Source organism: Hemiscyllium ocellatum, chromosome 48 (assembly GCF_020745735.1).
Source record: "Hemiscyllium ocellatum isolate sHemOce1 chromosome 48, sHemOce1.pat.X.cur, whole genome shotgun sequence".
NCBI lineage: Eukaryota > Metazoa > Chordata > Chondrichthyes > Orectolobiformes > Hemiscylliidae > Hemiscyllium > Hemiscyllium ocellatum.
Window position 1 is genome coordinate 16,490,993 of NC_083448.1, and position 17,178 is coordinate 16,508,170.

At 41.4% G+C, this 17,178-nt stretch overlaps 1 protein-coding gene across 1 annotated transcript in view; it reads left to right on the top strand.

Moving 5' to 3' along the window:
• gfpt1 (glutamine--fructose-6-phosphate transaminase 1) overlaps positions 1-17,178 on the top strand; it is a 72,498-nt gene that overhangs the window by 13,114 nt on the left and 42,206 nt on the right. The window contains exons 2-7 of the mRNA XM_060856365.1: positions 3,969-4,076; positions 4,874-4,981; positions 9,207-9,332; positions 13,703-13,761; positions 14,710-14,844; positions 16,384-16,445. Coding sequence (XP_060712348.1) covers positions 3,969-4,076; positions 4,874-4,981; positions 9,207-9,332; positions 13,703-13,761; positions 14,710-14,844; positions 16,384-16,445 — 598 coding nt within the window. The remainder of the gene's footprint in view (positions 1-3,968; positions 4,077-4,873; positions 4,982-9,206; positions 9,333-13,702; positions 13,762-14,709; positions 14,845-16,383; positions 16,446-17,178) is intronic.

Here is a 17,178-nt window from a genome sequence, read left to right on the forward strand (position 1 = left end):
TGAAATGCTCCTACAAAGGGGTTGCCAAATTGTCAATTTTGTTAATTGGTCTTCGAAGAGAGACTGCTGGGATACTGGCAGGAAGAGGTTGTACATAACAGGGGTAAAATGCAGTTTTAACTTGAGTTGAAAAGTGACCCATGATTGTTCGTCATTCCCATCCTGACAATCTTCTCCATTTTCTGATGAGGATGCACACCTGAAGTGACAATTATATTTTTAGTCTGATAGTGTTAAAAGCTCAGCTTTATATTTCACTGATTAAATTATATTTTTTCCCTGAACAGATTTTAGCTCAGTGATATGTAAATCCATCCTTTGAGAAAGTTGGAGAATGTAAAAAATTGTAATATTTTTATTTCACCATTTTATGTGCAGAATTGGAGACTCTTAACTAACCTGAAAGCAAAAGGGTTAGCCTTCAGAATGTGTGGGCTGATCAAATGTGCTGTTAAGTTGATCAGTGAATGCTAACATTTGAAAATGTGTCAATGATTTTCTTTTCCCCCTGCTTTTTCAGAGTAAGGTGTTGTCACCCCCAACCTCTGCACCGAGATGCACCTCCATCACCAGGCAGGAATCCCCATGTCTCTTCAAAGGTTTGATTAATAAAAGGAAGAGTCCATGTCCATTTGGTGCATTCCCTCTTGAGAGTTTCAGTTTCCATCCCATGTCTCCTAGTGCACCTCACCTGAGAGTCAAGTGTGGACATAAGCACATGTGACATACTCCGTTCAGGAGCACTGATTGCCAGTCATCTTGGTGTCTTTTGTCCTCCACTGTTCTCGCGTCACTGAGAGCTGGGGTGGGGGGCCAGTCATGAAAACACAACCACACTTGGACACAAGATAACAGTCTGAAAAACCAGGGCAGACCATGAAACATTTCATTTTACTTACATTTGGATTGTTCTGATTGAGAGTCCAACCCAGGATGTTAAACCTGGGCTATGTCTAAGTGTATAAAATGATTCAAAGTGGTGTGACAACAAGATCTTAGTGTTCTACCTTTCATAGCCAAGAGCGTGTAATTCCCATACCGACTTCCTGGATACTTAATGATTCCAAAACTGAGAACCAGCCTTTGTTTGGTTCAGTTATTAACAGGTTTGATGTGTCATGTGTAGAATTTACTTGTTACCTGAGTTCTTTGTCTAAGTATATCTGCCAATTTAATAGCAGGATATCAGCATGCCTGACGTTCAACAATGTTATGGACCAGACCAAACCCCCACAGACTAATTTCATAAAATAGCCTTGACCCTCACTTTTTCTTAATTTAAAGGTAATTGTAAGGTGTTGCATTCTGGATTCAATTTGATTGGTTGAATGCCTCAACTTCAGGCAAAACAAACTTTATTTTTACACTATAGTTAAAATGCAGACAAAATAAAAGAGTTGGCTTCACTGCAACTCCATGGAAATGCTTAACAAATTATAACCATTGCTAATTAACTGTCACATGATAACAACACCCATAAACACACCGTTGGCAGAACCAAATTCAGCAAAATAGATTGTCTCCCATGCAATTCTAGCAGCACAAAGAGAACCCCAGCTTTTAGCTGTAACAGAGAAAGGAATTAGAGCACCCACATCCAGCTTCAAAAGCCCAGCAAATGCAGAAAATCGAAACGGAAAATCTTGGTTCCGTGGGAGTCATACCCATCTAGCTTCGACTGTTGTTCCTACTGAGAAGAAAAACCCAAGGCCTCACAATCTGTATATTTGATTGGCTTTGAGCAGACCACTCTTCACCTCTGTCTCAACTTTTCTTCATTTCAAAAAAGGACAAAATACACCTCTTAAAGCCATACTGTTGTCAGAGCAACATGTTGGAGGAGGTACGTTGCAAAAAATATTCCTCTTGTGCAGTGCAATAATGATATACCCATTGAAGTATCGTGTACAGGGTGCAGCATTAAGGAGATGAGTTGGCTGATATTCTGGAGGAGATCGGATTTGACGTTGATTTTTGTGAACCCACTTATAACAGCCTCGCTGAGTCTTTGTGAGCGTATCAGATGGTATTCCAAGCTCTCAACCAACCCTTGTTTACTTTTGGCAGAAGCAGTACATCACTGCAGAAAGTGACCATTTCAGCTTCCATCTTGACTTCATGTAGTGGCATTTATTGTTCACTTGTACCTGCCTACATGTGGAACAATTCACATTCTCAGTGGCCAAACAGTTGAAGCAATCTGATTGAGTCAGTTCATCGAGCCACTGAGAAAATGTCCTGTCCAAGAGAGTGGTGGAGACTGGGATCATCAAATATGTTCAAGGTTGAATCAGGTTGTTGGGTTGGCTGGCAGGAAAGTGGAGCTGGGCCGGTGTTCAAATCAGCGGTGATCTTTTTGAACAGTGGAGCCGTTGTGCATCCAAAGGATCCTGGAGGGTGTCAGGATTGATGGCAGAATTTGAGAAAATGAGCTTGCACCATACGTTGTTGAAAAGGCCAATAGTTCCTGTTCAACTCCCCTGAGATGCTGTGCTCAATAATCCTTTGAGATGGTGGGGTCGGTGGCATCACATGGAGAGAGAAGTGTCAGCTAGAGCAATCGTGCTACTGCTGCCATTGATGTTGTCAAACCCTGTGTTAAATCTACTGAGCTGTGAAACCATTCCGTGACCTTCCAAATACAGGATAGCAGTCAGGTAGGACCAGATTCGATTCATTTGGTAGAGCTCAGGTGTCCAGACTCTGATATTCATGCCTGTAATGAGTACCGATACTGCAGTCCCTCATCATCCACTGTCAAAAGTTATAGTCCACAGTCAAAGTTATTTCTTGCAAAGTACCTTGCAATGTTTTTGTTAGCAGAGATGCATTGTGTGTCGACGTTTTGTGATCTTCAATCATTTGGTTCAAACGTGGAAGTGCTGCAGCATATCCAGCTTCCTATTGACAGCCATTTGGGGATGATGGTGGTGGAATGGCAAAGTCACAGGATTATTTATCCAGAACCCTAGGCTGCTGTGATGGATTCACATCTACTATGATAAATGGTAACATTTCAATCCAATAAAGATCTGGAATTAAAAAATGTCTAATGATGACTATGCAACTTTGGCAGTGATGCCGTCATAGCATGAGCAAAGAAATAGCGTATGAATATTAGCTAGCTAAGAAACAAACCAATCTCCATTTCCTCTGCCTTGACATGAAATAAGAACAGCTTTGTTGATGACAGGCCCATTCTGTAAATACTCAGCAAGTCAACAGGAGAGGTTTCTGACCTTGCAGCAGAACTCCAAAATGTGCTGGTATAGTAGACATTAAGCAAGTACAGAGATCATGAAAGGAACAGTGTTGAGCCTCACTGGTAAAGTGCAGAAGCAGAGGTCAGAGCTGTTTGGGGAATTGATGTGGGAACCAAGAGGAAGCATGGGGTCATGTTTCCGATCAGAATGGAGGTGCTCAGCAAAGTGGTCATCTGGTGTCCATTTGCTCTTGATTTATTTCAAGGCCACGCAAACCTCTCGTTCCCATTTGATACGTGCACCAAAACTACAAAGAACTCATTGCATGATGTGGGTGCATATACAGAAACCAGGTCCTGTTCCATTTGGGGACAAAGAGTGGTGCTGGAAAAGCACAGCCGGTCAGGCAGCATCCGAGGAGCAGGAGAATCGATGTTTCAGACAGAAGCCTTTCATCACTTTCTTGTGTTCCATTTGATGTTGTTTTTGGGTTTAGGTGTAAGTGTGTTGTTAATGGAAATTGGCATATGCTGGTGGGGGCCACATTTCTGATAAAATGGAATGTTTGGATAACAGAATAAATTGGAGCAGAATCTTGAGATCCCCAGTGAATGCCAGACTATTGTCATTCTCTCAGTTGTTAAGCTGCATTGATCTTTGTACTCTCAGATTTCAAAAGTGCATTTTTTCACCTTGGCAAAAATCTGTCTTTCCAAATGAGAATGAGAGACTGAAAGGTTCTCTTATGTGTGTTTATGTTGACAGGAATCTTTGCATACCTGAATTACCATGTACCCAGGACAAGGAGGGAGATTCTGGAAACTCTCATCAAAGGGCTTCAGCGTCTTGAGTACCGCGGATATGATTCTGCCGGCAAGTGCACAGATTTTAGTTTGCTTAATTTGTTTTCTTTATTCAACAGAATCAGGCCCCGCTAGCTGGGTCAGCCTTGGAGAAGATGGTGATGAGCTGCCTTCTTAAACCATTTCAGTCTGTGTGGTACAATTATATCCTCAGTCCTGTGAGGGAGGAAGTTGTTAAGTTCACCCCAGACCATGTCCTTTCATAATCATGAAACAGTAATTGTCTGCTTTGAAATGTTGTTATTGCTTGCTATGTGTCACTTGAGTTCACGCTGGCACTGTCTCACAGTTGTTCTGACCAACTCAGCCTACTATCTCACTTCTGAGATATTTCACATCTGCAAACCCTCTGATCAGAGTTTTTCTGGGTGATAAATTTCCACATCCGTGGAAAGGCATTCCAGGGTGGATGCTTGTAACTTTTAATATATTTTCGTTTTTGTTTTCTCAATTGTCTTTCCCCTTCCAGTTGATGAAATTTTCAAACATTTTGATTGACTTTATTTTTGTAATGAACTGATTACTGCACCAACTGAGCAACCCAGTGGTCTGACTGATCTGAAGTATACTTGAGGGGAACCTGAGAAACCATGGAAAGGAAGAGGGGACAGAAATATATCCTCATACCAACCTGAGGGCTTTCTAGAGTTGCAAAATCCTGAACAATAATAATGCAGGCTGAGCAAAGATGGGAGGAGGGTGTCTCCTCAAACTATAAATCACCTTTTGCTTCTTGTTTGGTTCTTCAGCTGCTTTTGAGTTTGTTTCTCTGCCATATTCTGAGAAGTTTTTTTTTCCTTTTGCCAGGTGTTGGAATCGATGGTGGAAATGACAAGAACTGGGAGAATAATGCACGTCAGATCCATCTGATCAAGAAGAGTGGAAAGGTCAAAGCCTTGGAGGATGAAATTGAAAGTAGGTCTTTTAGCATGTAGATGGTGTCCGATAATCTCAAACAGTGTTGGCTTGGTCTGTGACAGAAGGGTTTCTGACTATAGTGGTACACAGTGAAGCATGGATGTCACACCATCACTGACAAGATTAACCCAAACATTTCAGAGAATAACGAGTGTGTTGCCTTAACAATGAAATCATCAATGGCTTTTGCTTGGCGCCCTTCACCATATATTAGAGGTTTCCCCATTTGTTCTAACGTGGACCACTCTGCTCTTTGTGATGACACAGTTAAAAATCACACAACACTAGATTATAGCCCAACAAGTTTATCTGGAAATACTAGCTTTCAGAACGCTACTCCTTCAGTCATCGTCCCCTGGCCAGTTTCGAGGTTATTTCAAACAGTTCTCGTTCATTACGCAAAGTCAAGGACAAAAGACTGTTTGATTGTATCAATTTGACAATAGCTTAAAGTTAAAGGAGGAGGAGAAAATGAGGACTACACATGCTGGAAATCAGAGTTGAACAGCGTGGCACTGGAATACCTGAAATTAAAGGGCAGGCAATAACTGCAAATATTGATGCTCATTCTTCTGCATATTGTCACGTGAAAAAAAATGACAAGTGAGAGGTAAAGATATTTAAGCTGAAACAAAGGACACCTTTGACAAGATATCAAGCTGCATTTGCTTTCACGGTTGCTATTTGCCAGGAAAAAGCTCTGCTCTACGCGGTACTGACCCATACATGACAGCATCATATCCTGCTTTATAACTGTGACTGCACTTCAGAAGTACTTCACTGGCTGTAAAGAGCTTTGAAATGTCCAGTTGTTATGAAAAGCAGGATATAAGTGCAAGTCTTTCTTGATTTTTGTCCAAAGCAAAGTGATACCATGAACCATGTTGGCTTGGTTAACTAGTTGCAGCCACAGTAGCACCTGTGCAACCCGCTGTTTGGAAGTACACAGCCTTCAACTCTCTTTCCTGATTAACAGTGACTCTTGGCAGAAAACATTGGTGTGTGGATGCCAGATAAGGACCTGATCATTCTCCAGTTTAATGCCTTCGTGAATTTAATTGGTATTCTGACATACAGAAGAATGATACACACCCCAGGTATCAAACAACTGCTCGTGGCTCATCCTAGAGAAGATCAAATTGGAATGAGGTTCAGATATCAAAATGAATTATATAATAAGTATGCTTAAGGGAGGAACTTAGGTAGATTTTTTTCCCCCAAAGCATTTCATTCAAAAGCCAGAACAGGATATAGACAAAAATATGTTCAGCCATGACAGATCAAGAAGTGGGAAGAAATTAAGTTGTGACGCAGGGATATCTTTAAGAGATTGAGGCAATCATCTTCTGATATGATTTTACACCCAAAGTCAAGGACAAAAGGCTGTTTGATTGTATCAGTTTGAACCGAATTTACACCCTTAAGTACAAAACTGAGTTGTTTGTCACATAAGTCTCTCTGCAACAAAGCAGCAGTGATTCTCCCACCAGTCAGGAAATGTCCTGCTAAACTGATCAGACTGTTAGTTTTAATTATCGGGGCATTAAGCAACTGTTTGAATTATGGGAAGGAATGCAAATGAAAGCTTTCAAGCAAATTTCTTGCAATAAATGATTATGTCAAAATCTGTGCAGAAACTTGTCCTGTTTACAGCACTGGCAACATTGAGCTGTACTTGGCTAAACAAGGCTGAAAAGACACTATGCCATGGAAATGCAATGAGTTCAATTGCTTTGTCTGGGATTAATCAGCCTGCTAAGATCTTCCTGCATCTCCATGCCAGGCATGGCCCACATCAGCACCCTTTTCTCATGCTGAATAAATTGACATTCCCTTTCAAAGTTTGGTTTCTTGTTCCCCCAGACCTGCTGGATACAAGGCAGAAAGCTTTGATTCCTTGTTCCTCTGAATAAACATGCTGTACTCTGGAGCTATGGATAATTATGCTAGAGGTTCCAATGTCCTCTACATCGCACAGCTGACAAGGAACCTTTCCTCTTACTGCCTGCCATTAATGATACTCACTGTCCATAATTTGTTGTCAACTTACACAAATCAAGATAACATTTAGACCATGCAGAGTCACTGGTAAAGTTTATCTGTCATTATACCCATGGTAGCTAATGCAATTAGAGACTTTTCCATTATGATGAAATAAAATTGATTGAAGCACAAACTCTCTCTGAACTGAGCTCAGAAAACACAGTCACCAATCTGGGAAGGCTAAGATGAGAGTCTTGGGAATCTGAACCCACCTTCGACTGCTTTTGCAAAGCAATAAATAAATCTCGAAGGAAATGTTCAAGGATCCCTCGAATCAGATGTTGTCTTCAGCAGTTTCCGAGAAACAGGAGCTAGAGAAGGCCATTTGGTCATCATTCATTCAGATTGTGGCTGATCTGAATCTGGCCTGCACCACACTTTCCTGTCTGTCACTACAAGCCCTTGCCAATCAAATATATTTTCATGTTATCCTTGAATAGATTCAATGACCCATCCTTTATTGGTGTGCATGGAAGTGGTAGCCAAGATTGTCACCTTTCGAGACAATTCTTCCTCATCTGCATTTCAGATCAGTGATCCCTTATTTTTAAACTTGACTCTGTACCCCTGTGAAGGGAAGCATCCTGGCAGCATCTGTCCTGTCAAGACCCTCAGTCTTATATTTTGAACAATGTTGTTTGAAACATCACTAAGTATATCCTGCTTAATCTTTTGCTCATAAGAGAACCTTTTCATCCCAGGAATCAGCTAATGAACCTGGTCTGAAACTGTTTTCAGAGCAAGTATTTCGTTCCTGAAATGACCAGATCAAAACTTGTGATCCTTCAGGTGCCATCTCCCCTACAAAGCTGGAACAGAACTTCACTACTTGTATCTTCGGTTCCTCCTGGATTGAAGACCAAGTTTTCCTTTGTTTTTCCAATTACTTGTTGTGCCTGCATGCTAACTCTCCATGATTCATAAACAGGGATACCCTGATCCCTACATACCAAAGCACTTTGCAGCTTTTCTCCAACTAAGTAATATTGTCTCTCTCTAGTCTTAGTGCCAAATTAGAAAAAGTGTAATTTTTCCACAGAACAAGATGTGTCAAATTTTTGTTCATTCACTTTACCTATCTATACCACTTTTCAGACCCCTTGTTTCTTCCTCATAGCTTGCTCACTTGCTATCTGAGAATAGTCAGGAAATTGCTCGCGATATACTCAATACTTTCATCCAAGTCATGGATATTGAGAAATGAAGGCGAAATGCTGTGGAGCTGGAAGGAAACACAGAGAAGGAGTCATACTAGATTTGAGACTCTTGTTTCTTTCTCCACAGATGCAGCCAGACATGCTGAGGTTCTCTTGCTCTTTCTGTCTTTGATTCGAGACATCCATAGTATTGCCTCCGTCTTGGATTCTGGCATTTTCCTCATTGCGTATGTTTGACCAATTGGTCCATATAGCTGGACCAGAAGGTCTTGGTTCAAATCCAGCATTCCCACTAATTTTCTGCCTGGATTCTGAACAGACTTCCTAATATTTCTAAAGGTGCGAATTGACACAGCTTGAACAGGTTGAAAAATATCTAGAACTAATGAATCCGGTATATCTGCAGCCACATCCTTTAAGACCCAAGGTGCAGATTATTAGATTGGGGGAAGCAGGGGGTGGTCATCAGCCTTTCAACCCATCAGTTTTCAAAGTACGTTTTTCATTGGGATTCCTCTGTCTTTTCCTTTTGCTTCCTGATATTGCACATTTTTTGGGTGCTTTTGTTTCTTGTGCTGTGATTGCAGATTCACTTGTTCAAACTGTTTGCCATTTCCTTGTTTCTCATCATTTGTTCCCCATTCTCATCCTTTGAGAAACTAACATTCACTTTTTGCCACTTTGTCCTTTCTTGGAGAATCTTTTGCTGTCTTTTTATGTTTTTTGCAATTTTTATTCTATCAGATTCCAACATTTTCATTTTATTGAGTTGTAATTTGCTGGTATCTAAACTTTCCCTCAGTTCTCTGGTTTCTTACTAATCAGCATTACACGTTTTTTTAAAAATTAGTTTGTCTGAATGCCTGGTCACATGTTTGATATCTCCCAATTGCCACAACCAAAGCTTTGAGGCTGTAGCTGTAAGGTGATTGCCAGAGATGTTGTGATAATCCACAGTCGATCCTCTGTACTGTAAATAGTTCACTATGGTTTTGACTATGCCAGTGTTTCATCTTTTGCAGAGCAAGATTCCATTGATTTTGACGTTGATTTTGAAGTGCATCTTGGCATTGCGCACACACGTTGGGCAACTCATGGTGTCCCAAGCTCGGTCAACAGTCATCCACAACGATCTGACAAGAACAATGGTATGTTTTGTTTTGTCTGAATTGTTAAGTGTGTGAGAGTTAGTGTGATAGTCTTGGTAAAGTGGGAAGTCATGATTTTTCTGCTGTGTCGTTCAAGGTAACCCTTGTTATGTTTCTGCATCTTTGTCAGAGAAGAAGGTATGTAGCAATCCAACTTGAGAGGTCTCAGTTGTTTTTCCTTTATTTTAGACCGTGAAGCAGCAGTGTGGGTTGAAAGAGTGGCACTGGGGAACATTTTATTCGTAGTGGTCATAATTCAGTTTATTTTAATTTTAGCATAATTATGTACAGGGGATAGAGAGAGAACAGGAGTTAGAGGTCTGAAGTGGGGTAAGGGCAATTTTATTAATGTGAGGAGCACTTTTGTAGAAATGGACTGTAAACAGCTGTTTGAAAGTAAATTGTGTGGGGCAGTGGGCGACATTCAAAGGGGAGATTCAACACAGTCAGAATAAATATTCTGCCACCAGTCTCGAGTGAGCTGACAGGTTAAAATAAGACAGTAAAGGAAATTTTCCATCAGACATTGAGAATTACTGAAAGCTCGAGATGAGTGTGAGAAGTGGAGGGTGAAATCTAAAAGAAAATTCCCAAAGCAGGGAGAGGATATGTACGAATATTGGCAAACAACATCAAAGTGAACTCGTGGATATTTCGTCAATACAATAAGTAAAGGACAGAATCCATAACAAACTCAAAAGAACTGGCAGGTGGAAGCTGTTGATATGGTTGTTCAGTTTTTACTGTGCTGTTGATAAGGGCAGAAATAGTTGCCCATCCCTAAATGAACTGAGTGGCTTGTTGAACCATTTCAGAGGGCATTTAAGAGTCAGCTACATTACTGTGGGCCTGGAGTCTCCTGTAGCCCAGGCTGAGTCAGTACAGCAGCTATCCTTCCCTGAAGGACGTGAGTGAACCAGATGTTTTTTTTTGACAATTGATGATGATCATCATGGTTATTGTTCTTGAGGCTGACTTTGTATTCCAGATTTTGTGAGGGCCTAAATTAGAATTCCAGCACCTACTGTAATGTGATTTGAACCTTTCTGCCCTCAGAGCACCTTCCTGGGTCTCGAGATTATCAATGACGGTACCATTTTGCTACCAACTTTGTCATCAATGAATGCACTTCACAAATCAGGGAGCAATGCAGACATTGACTCTGAGGCAGAGGAGTGCGAATTATTGAACATGATAACCGATGAGGGAGAGGAAGTATGATTATCGTACCCTCAGTTGTAGTGTTAGTATCATTGGAAATGCACATAGTTAGCACCAGGGCCAGACTATTAGAATAAGCCAGGGAGAAAGCAACATAACATATCACCATCATTTTCCCTTCCTCACTTGGCACTGGTGTGCTGCTAAAGGATTTAACAAAGGGAGCAAGAGATGAAACTAAATAAAGACCGGTCATTTGGTTTAACCTTGGAATATGTAAACTATTGGAACCACTTCTGTTCCTCAGATGGATCCAGATAGATTAACCGACTAGCAAAGATCTTTTTAAGGATGCTTATGTATGACTGCTTTGATTGAATATTTTTTGAAGAAATAACAGGATTGACGCGGGTGATTGTGCAGATTTTGACCAGAGCCCCCCCATGGCGGACTAGCTTAAAACAAAAACCCCATGGGATCCTGGTGAACTGTAGCTGGGAATCAAATAGTCTCAGTGGCAATAAGCAAAGAGTACTTGTTGGCAGGTGTTGCCAATTGGAGGGCTGTTTTCGGTGGAAGGTCACAGGGCGTAGTACTACGTTCTCTGCTTTTTGTTAGACACATTGACAGATTGGACACAAACAGAAGGAGCATGATCAAGAAGATTGCAGATGATATTAAAACTTGTCCATGTGGTTGATTATGAGGAGGAGAGTTGGAGACTGCAGCAGTGTATCAATAGACTGCTCAGGAGAGCAGGACAGCAGCGAATTCATCCTGGAGAAGTGGGAGGTGATGCGTTTGAGGAAGGTCAAACTAGCAAAGGAATACACAGTGAATGGGAGAATGCAGAGAGACGTAGAGGACATGTGGGATCATGGAATGAATTTCCACATACCTCACAAGGTAGAAGGACTGTTCAGTGCATTTGCTAAGGTGATCCATAGAATCTTTTCCTTTATTAACTGAGACACAGCATATAACAGCAGGGAGGTTATAAATCATGCGTTAGGTCACAATTTGAGTACTTTGTACAGTTCTGGTTGCCTCATTACAAATGGGATATCATTGCATTCAATGGTACGACCTTGATGTTAAGGTCCTAGGGAGTGTTGCTGAACAAAGAGACCTTGGAGTACAGGTTCATAGTTCCTTGAAAGTGGAGTCACAGGTAGATAGGATAGTGAAGAGGGCATTTGGTATGCTTTCCTTTATTGAACAGAGCATTGAGTATAGGAGTTGGGAGGTCATGTTGTGGCCGTACAGGTTATTATTTAGGCCACCTTTGGAATATTATGTGCATTTCTGGTCTCCCTCCTATTGGAAGGATGTTGTGAAACCTGCAAGGGTTCTAAAATTAATTTTCAAGGATGGTGCCAGGCCTAGAGGGGTTGAGCCAAAAGGATTGGCTGGGGCTGTTTTCCCTGGAGCGTCAGAGGCTGAGGTGTGACCTGATAGAGGTTTATAGAGTCATGAGGTGCATGGATCAGATAAATGGACAAGGTCTTTTTCCTGGGGTGGGGCAGTCCAGAACTAGAGGACATAGGTTTAAGGTGAAAGGGGAAAGATATAAAAGAAGCCTAAGGGGCAACTTTTTCACACAGAGGGTGGTGTATGTATGGAATGAGCTGCCAGAGGAAGTGGTGGAGGCTGGTACAATTCCAACATTTAAAAGGCATCTGGATGGGCATATGAGTAAAATGGATTTAAAAGGATATGGGCCAAATGCTAGCAAATGGAACTAGATTAATGTAGGATATCTGTTCAGTATGGATGAGTTGGACCGAAGAATCTATTTCGGTGCTGTACATCTCTATGACTCTAAAGTGAACAGTTGAAACCATGGTATAGTACTACTTAAATCCTTCCTTTTGGAGTACAGATTCAAATCTCTTGAAAGGCTCAGCAGGTCTGGCAGCATCTGCAGCGAAAGGGTCACTGAGCCTGAATTGTTCACACCAATTTCCCTCCACAGATGCTGCCAGACCGGCTGAGCCTTTCCAGCAATTTCTGGTTTTGGTTTCCACTGTCTGCAGTTCTTTCAGTTTTTAGACCAAAATCTGTGCTGTATCTCAGCTTCTACCTCACCAACCTGCAAACTCGGGCAGTAAATTTTCTTCAGTTCCTTCCATTTAAATTTCAGATGGCTTTCTCTCAAATTGAACTCTGTTCAGCGTTTTCTGTGAGTCATAGAGCCATAATCATAGAGATGTACAGCACAGAAACAGGCCCTTTGATCCAATCATCCATACCGACCAGATATCCTAAGTTAATCTAGTCCCATTTGCCAGCACTTGGTCCATATCCCTCTAAACCCTACTTATTCTACACTGATCCAGATGTCTTTTAAATGTTGTAATTGTCCCAGCTTCCACCACTTCCTCTGGTGGCTCTTTCCATGCACGCACCACCCTCTGTGTGAAAAAGTTGCCTCCTAAGTCCCTTTTAAATCTTGCCCCTCTCACCCTAAACCTATATCCTCTAGTTCTGGATTCCCCCACCCTGGGGAAAAGGCCATCTGTAATTATCCTATCTATGCCCCTTATAATTTTATAAACCTCTAGAATGTCACCCTTGAGCCTCCAATGCTCCAGGAAGTGCAGCCCCAACCTATCCAGCTACTCCCCATAACTCAAACCTTCCAATCCTGGCCACATCCTTGTAAATCTTTTCTGAACCTTTCATGTTTCACAACACCCTTCCTGGAGGAGGAAGACCAGAACTGTATGCAGTATTCCAAAAGTTGCCTAACCACTGTCCAGTATAGCTGCAACATGACCTTCCAACTCCTGTACTCACTGCTCTGACCAATACAGTCAAGTGTCCAAATGTCTCCTTCACTATCCTAGCTACCTCTGACTCCACCTTGGAGGAACTCTGAATGTGCACTCCAAGTTCTCTTTGTTCAGCAACATTCCCCAGAACCTTAACATGGAGTATCTAAGTCCTGCTCTGATTCCATATAAAATAGCTTCATAGATGTTTCCTATTGAGTACTGCGGTTCTCAATGTAACTCATGTTGCCTCGTCATAATTATTTCAAAGTTCTCTTTGTGCCGAGTCCCTGTTTCCTGAACTATAGATTCCAAGAAGCGCCTTCCCATCTTACACTATAATCCATCAGTTCCTGGTTTTTCTCTGCATTTGTTGAAATAATGAAGTTCACAGAAAAAGCTGCGATTGTGTGATACCTGTATTCTTTCTTTCAGAGTTTGTTGTCATCCACAATGGCATCATTACAAACTACAAGGACCTGAAGAAATTCCTGGTGCGTATGTGTAAAAAGAATGACTTGTTGTGCTTTTGTTGCATTTATGACCTGAAAGAGAAAACAGAAGCATTGAGGAGACTGCTACCAAAAGGGCTGGACAAATAGTCCTGCGACATGAGTTCACATGCCACACTGCAGCTATGAAAAATTGAATTAATGAACAGATCTAGAATTAAATGCTGGGCTTATTAACAGTCATTGAATTGCCATATTTTTTACAACTCATCTGCTTGACTCATAATTTCAAGGGAGGAAATCAGCAATCCTTGCCCAATCCTACTGACATATGACGCAAGAATCACAGTAATGTGGTAAATGCTTAACTGCATTCTAACATGGCAATGTTAGTGTCAGCTCACTGCTGCCTACTCAGGTACAACAAATTCACAGTAAAGCTCACATCCCAAGCACAAACAGGAATAAAATAATTCCAGCCCCTGGCTTTGATGCAAGGTACCTGCTTGTAATGGGCAAACAATGCTAACTGGCTGTCATTGCCATAGGTGTCACTTGCTACATAACAGACCAGCTTTTTCCCTCCAGAGAGTCTGAATGGTTCCACATCTGACATGATGAACTTGACCAATCACGCTCAGCCTTTCTGTTGATTTAATGGGTGACCTTCCCGAGGACCTATCACAACATCCTGGAAGCAACATGACCCTGAACATTCATTGTAGGCTGGTCCAACAGAGCCCACGTTTGGAAGTCAGCAGAGGACATTACCCTGTGCTAATTGGCCTTCTGATATGATATGTCGATGTTCCACACCACCACTCTGTCCTTTATGCTGTGTTTATTGACTAAACGTGTTTAACTCCTGTTCAGGGGCCAGCACAGGCATAATGCCCATACATAATGCACAGTCTGTATTGACGGCAAGACCTGAATTGTTGTTGGTGAGCCTGTGTCAGCTTCTCTTAAAGAGCTCTGTCTTTCTTACAGGAAAGTAAAGGTTATGAATTTGAATCTGACACTGACACAGAATCCATTGCGAAGCTGGTCAAATACATGTATGATAACCGTGAGAGTGACGACATCAGCTTTGCCACCCTGGTGGAGAGGGTCATTCAGCAACTGGTAATATTTTACCCTGAATTTTTTAATTGTGAAATGAAAGTTTCACATTTGTCATAATGTACATTACCCCATCTCGACTTTGTCTCAGCATCATCTCTGAAGCAGAAGATTGTGAGTGCTTGTCCCACTTCAGAGACAGGGACATGATCTGGGTTTACATTGACATTTAACATCAGGGGCAGACTATCTCCTTCCAAGTGCAGTGTTTTGAAGGAATTGTTCCTGCACAAGTGAACCTAAAGATCACAGGGTACATGAATGAAATTCTGGCATCCTTGAATCAAAAATAGCCAATTAGCTGTTCCTCTCAGTGATGTCTAAGAAATGTTGCAATGCTTAAGTCACAGCTCTGCTTTGTGACAAAATAGCAGATAAAAATAATTCATGACCTCTAAAGTGATTTTACGAACTCTGAGGTTGAATAAGGCAACCTGCTCCTTCCCAGCTATTAAACAATGGCTAAACAAAGTCATGGCTCGCAGCTTAATCTTTTGGTTTGCTTCTTGTTCAAAAGGTCCAATCACCTCATTGAACAGCACTCATGATAATCAATACCTTTTGACCTCACTTGTGACTGTAATGCAGCTGTATTGCTTTAAGCTCTTCAGTATGGTGTGACCAGGGAGCTCTTGAAATTGTTGCAGCTACAAGGCAAGATAACACGAGCACTGATTGTCCTGCTCCTTGAACAGGCTGAAAAACACGAATTGAACTTTCTAATTTGAAAGCCATGAAAAGGCTAGCGTTGGCAGGTGTTTTAGCGCCCATGTGAATTTCCCTGCTATGCCTTAAACTTATCATGCAAACACTGATGTTCATCAGTTAGTTTTTAATCCTATGCAAAGTAGTGAGTCCTTCTCCTTTGTTTTAAAATTGAATCAACAATAGTTGCAGGGTATTTCACCTGATAGAGTATTCCCCTCTGTCACTTTGGTTGATTAGTGTTGTGATTGCTGTATCCTTTTGTCATCTGGCAGAAAGTTCACACAATGTCCGAAAGCCTTGGCATGAAAGTAGCCAACTTGCACTGCTGGGGAAAGAAAATCATCGGCTGAATTAAATTCTTTGTTTTCATTTATTGCAAGTTTGAAGTAGCAATCATTTGAATGCATGGTCTGTGGCTTAGTGCTTGGAATTCATCTGATCTTTGTGAGCTATTTGAAATTCCCTTGGGAGGTTTGTAATAAGTTTGGAATCCCTCGATTGAGACACTGCCATGACCTGTTCAGCGAGGTTTCCAGTGTCCCCTGTGTACTTGGGTGCTGCCTTGTCTGTCAGGCAATGAGTACAAAGCATACTTTGTGTTTTATTTTATTTAATATGCAGCACCACCCGAAACCACCTGCTGAACCCAGTTACCAGTCGGAGAGGGTGTCATCATTTGGGTTTCGCCCTTTGAGTGGAATGTTTTGTCAATTTGGAAGAGCAAAGAGGAAAAGTGCAGGGCTGTACAATATTAGGCAGTTGCTGTTTCTGGTTTTGAATGAGTTTGATGTGATGCTTGCTCTAACACTGATGTACTTCTATTTTTAAACCCAGGAAGGTGCTTTTGCTCTGGTCTTGAAGAGTATCCATTATCCAGGTGAAGCAGTTTGCACTAGGTATGTAGATTAAGCATTGTGTCCATGATGTATTTTTCTCTCCATCCTCATGGGACAACTAGGTTTCTGCATGTTATATGTTTATGATTCTAACTCCTGGGGCATGAAGCAGAAGGCACTGAGAGCTGGGGGTTGCAGCTTTTTCACTGAATGGAAAGCATTGATGGATGTTTGGCTGGTAAGATGAAATTGATCGGTCACCGGTAAATCCCAGCAGCTTTGCCATTTCTCCTGAAATGACAAAGCTGGGGACCACTGTTTCTCGGTGGGCATTTAAGGATGCCGCAGTCCACAAAAACTTCGGAGCAAGAGGCAAAGTGAAAATGAATCCCTTGCGTTGTTGCGAAAAAAAATTCCAAGAAAGCAACAGAAGAATTTTTTTTAACCTTACTTTTGGAGAGGTTTGAAGAAATGGAAGAAGTCTCCCAAAGTCTTCGAAAGAAGGATCACACCGCACTCTTAATGTTCATTTTCTTTCTCTCTCCATAGTGCCGAGTTTCTTCAGTAATTTCTGCTTTAATTTCAGGATTTTGCTTTTATTCAGGTCTCCCAGTCCGTTTGCAATCATGAGCAATAATCAGATGTGTGACTTTATAGATCGAAAAGCACACTTTATTTATTTTAGTTTATAACTCGTCTTGTTAGGAACTGGGCTGGCATTTATGTTCATGTCACTAGTTTTATTGCACTAGATAACGTGGCCCTTGTTGTCTTAAAAAGAACTGAGTCAAAT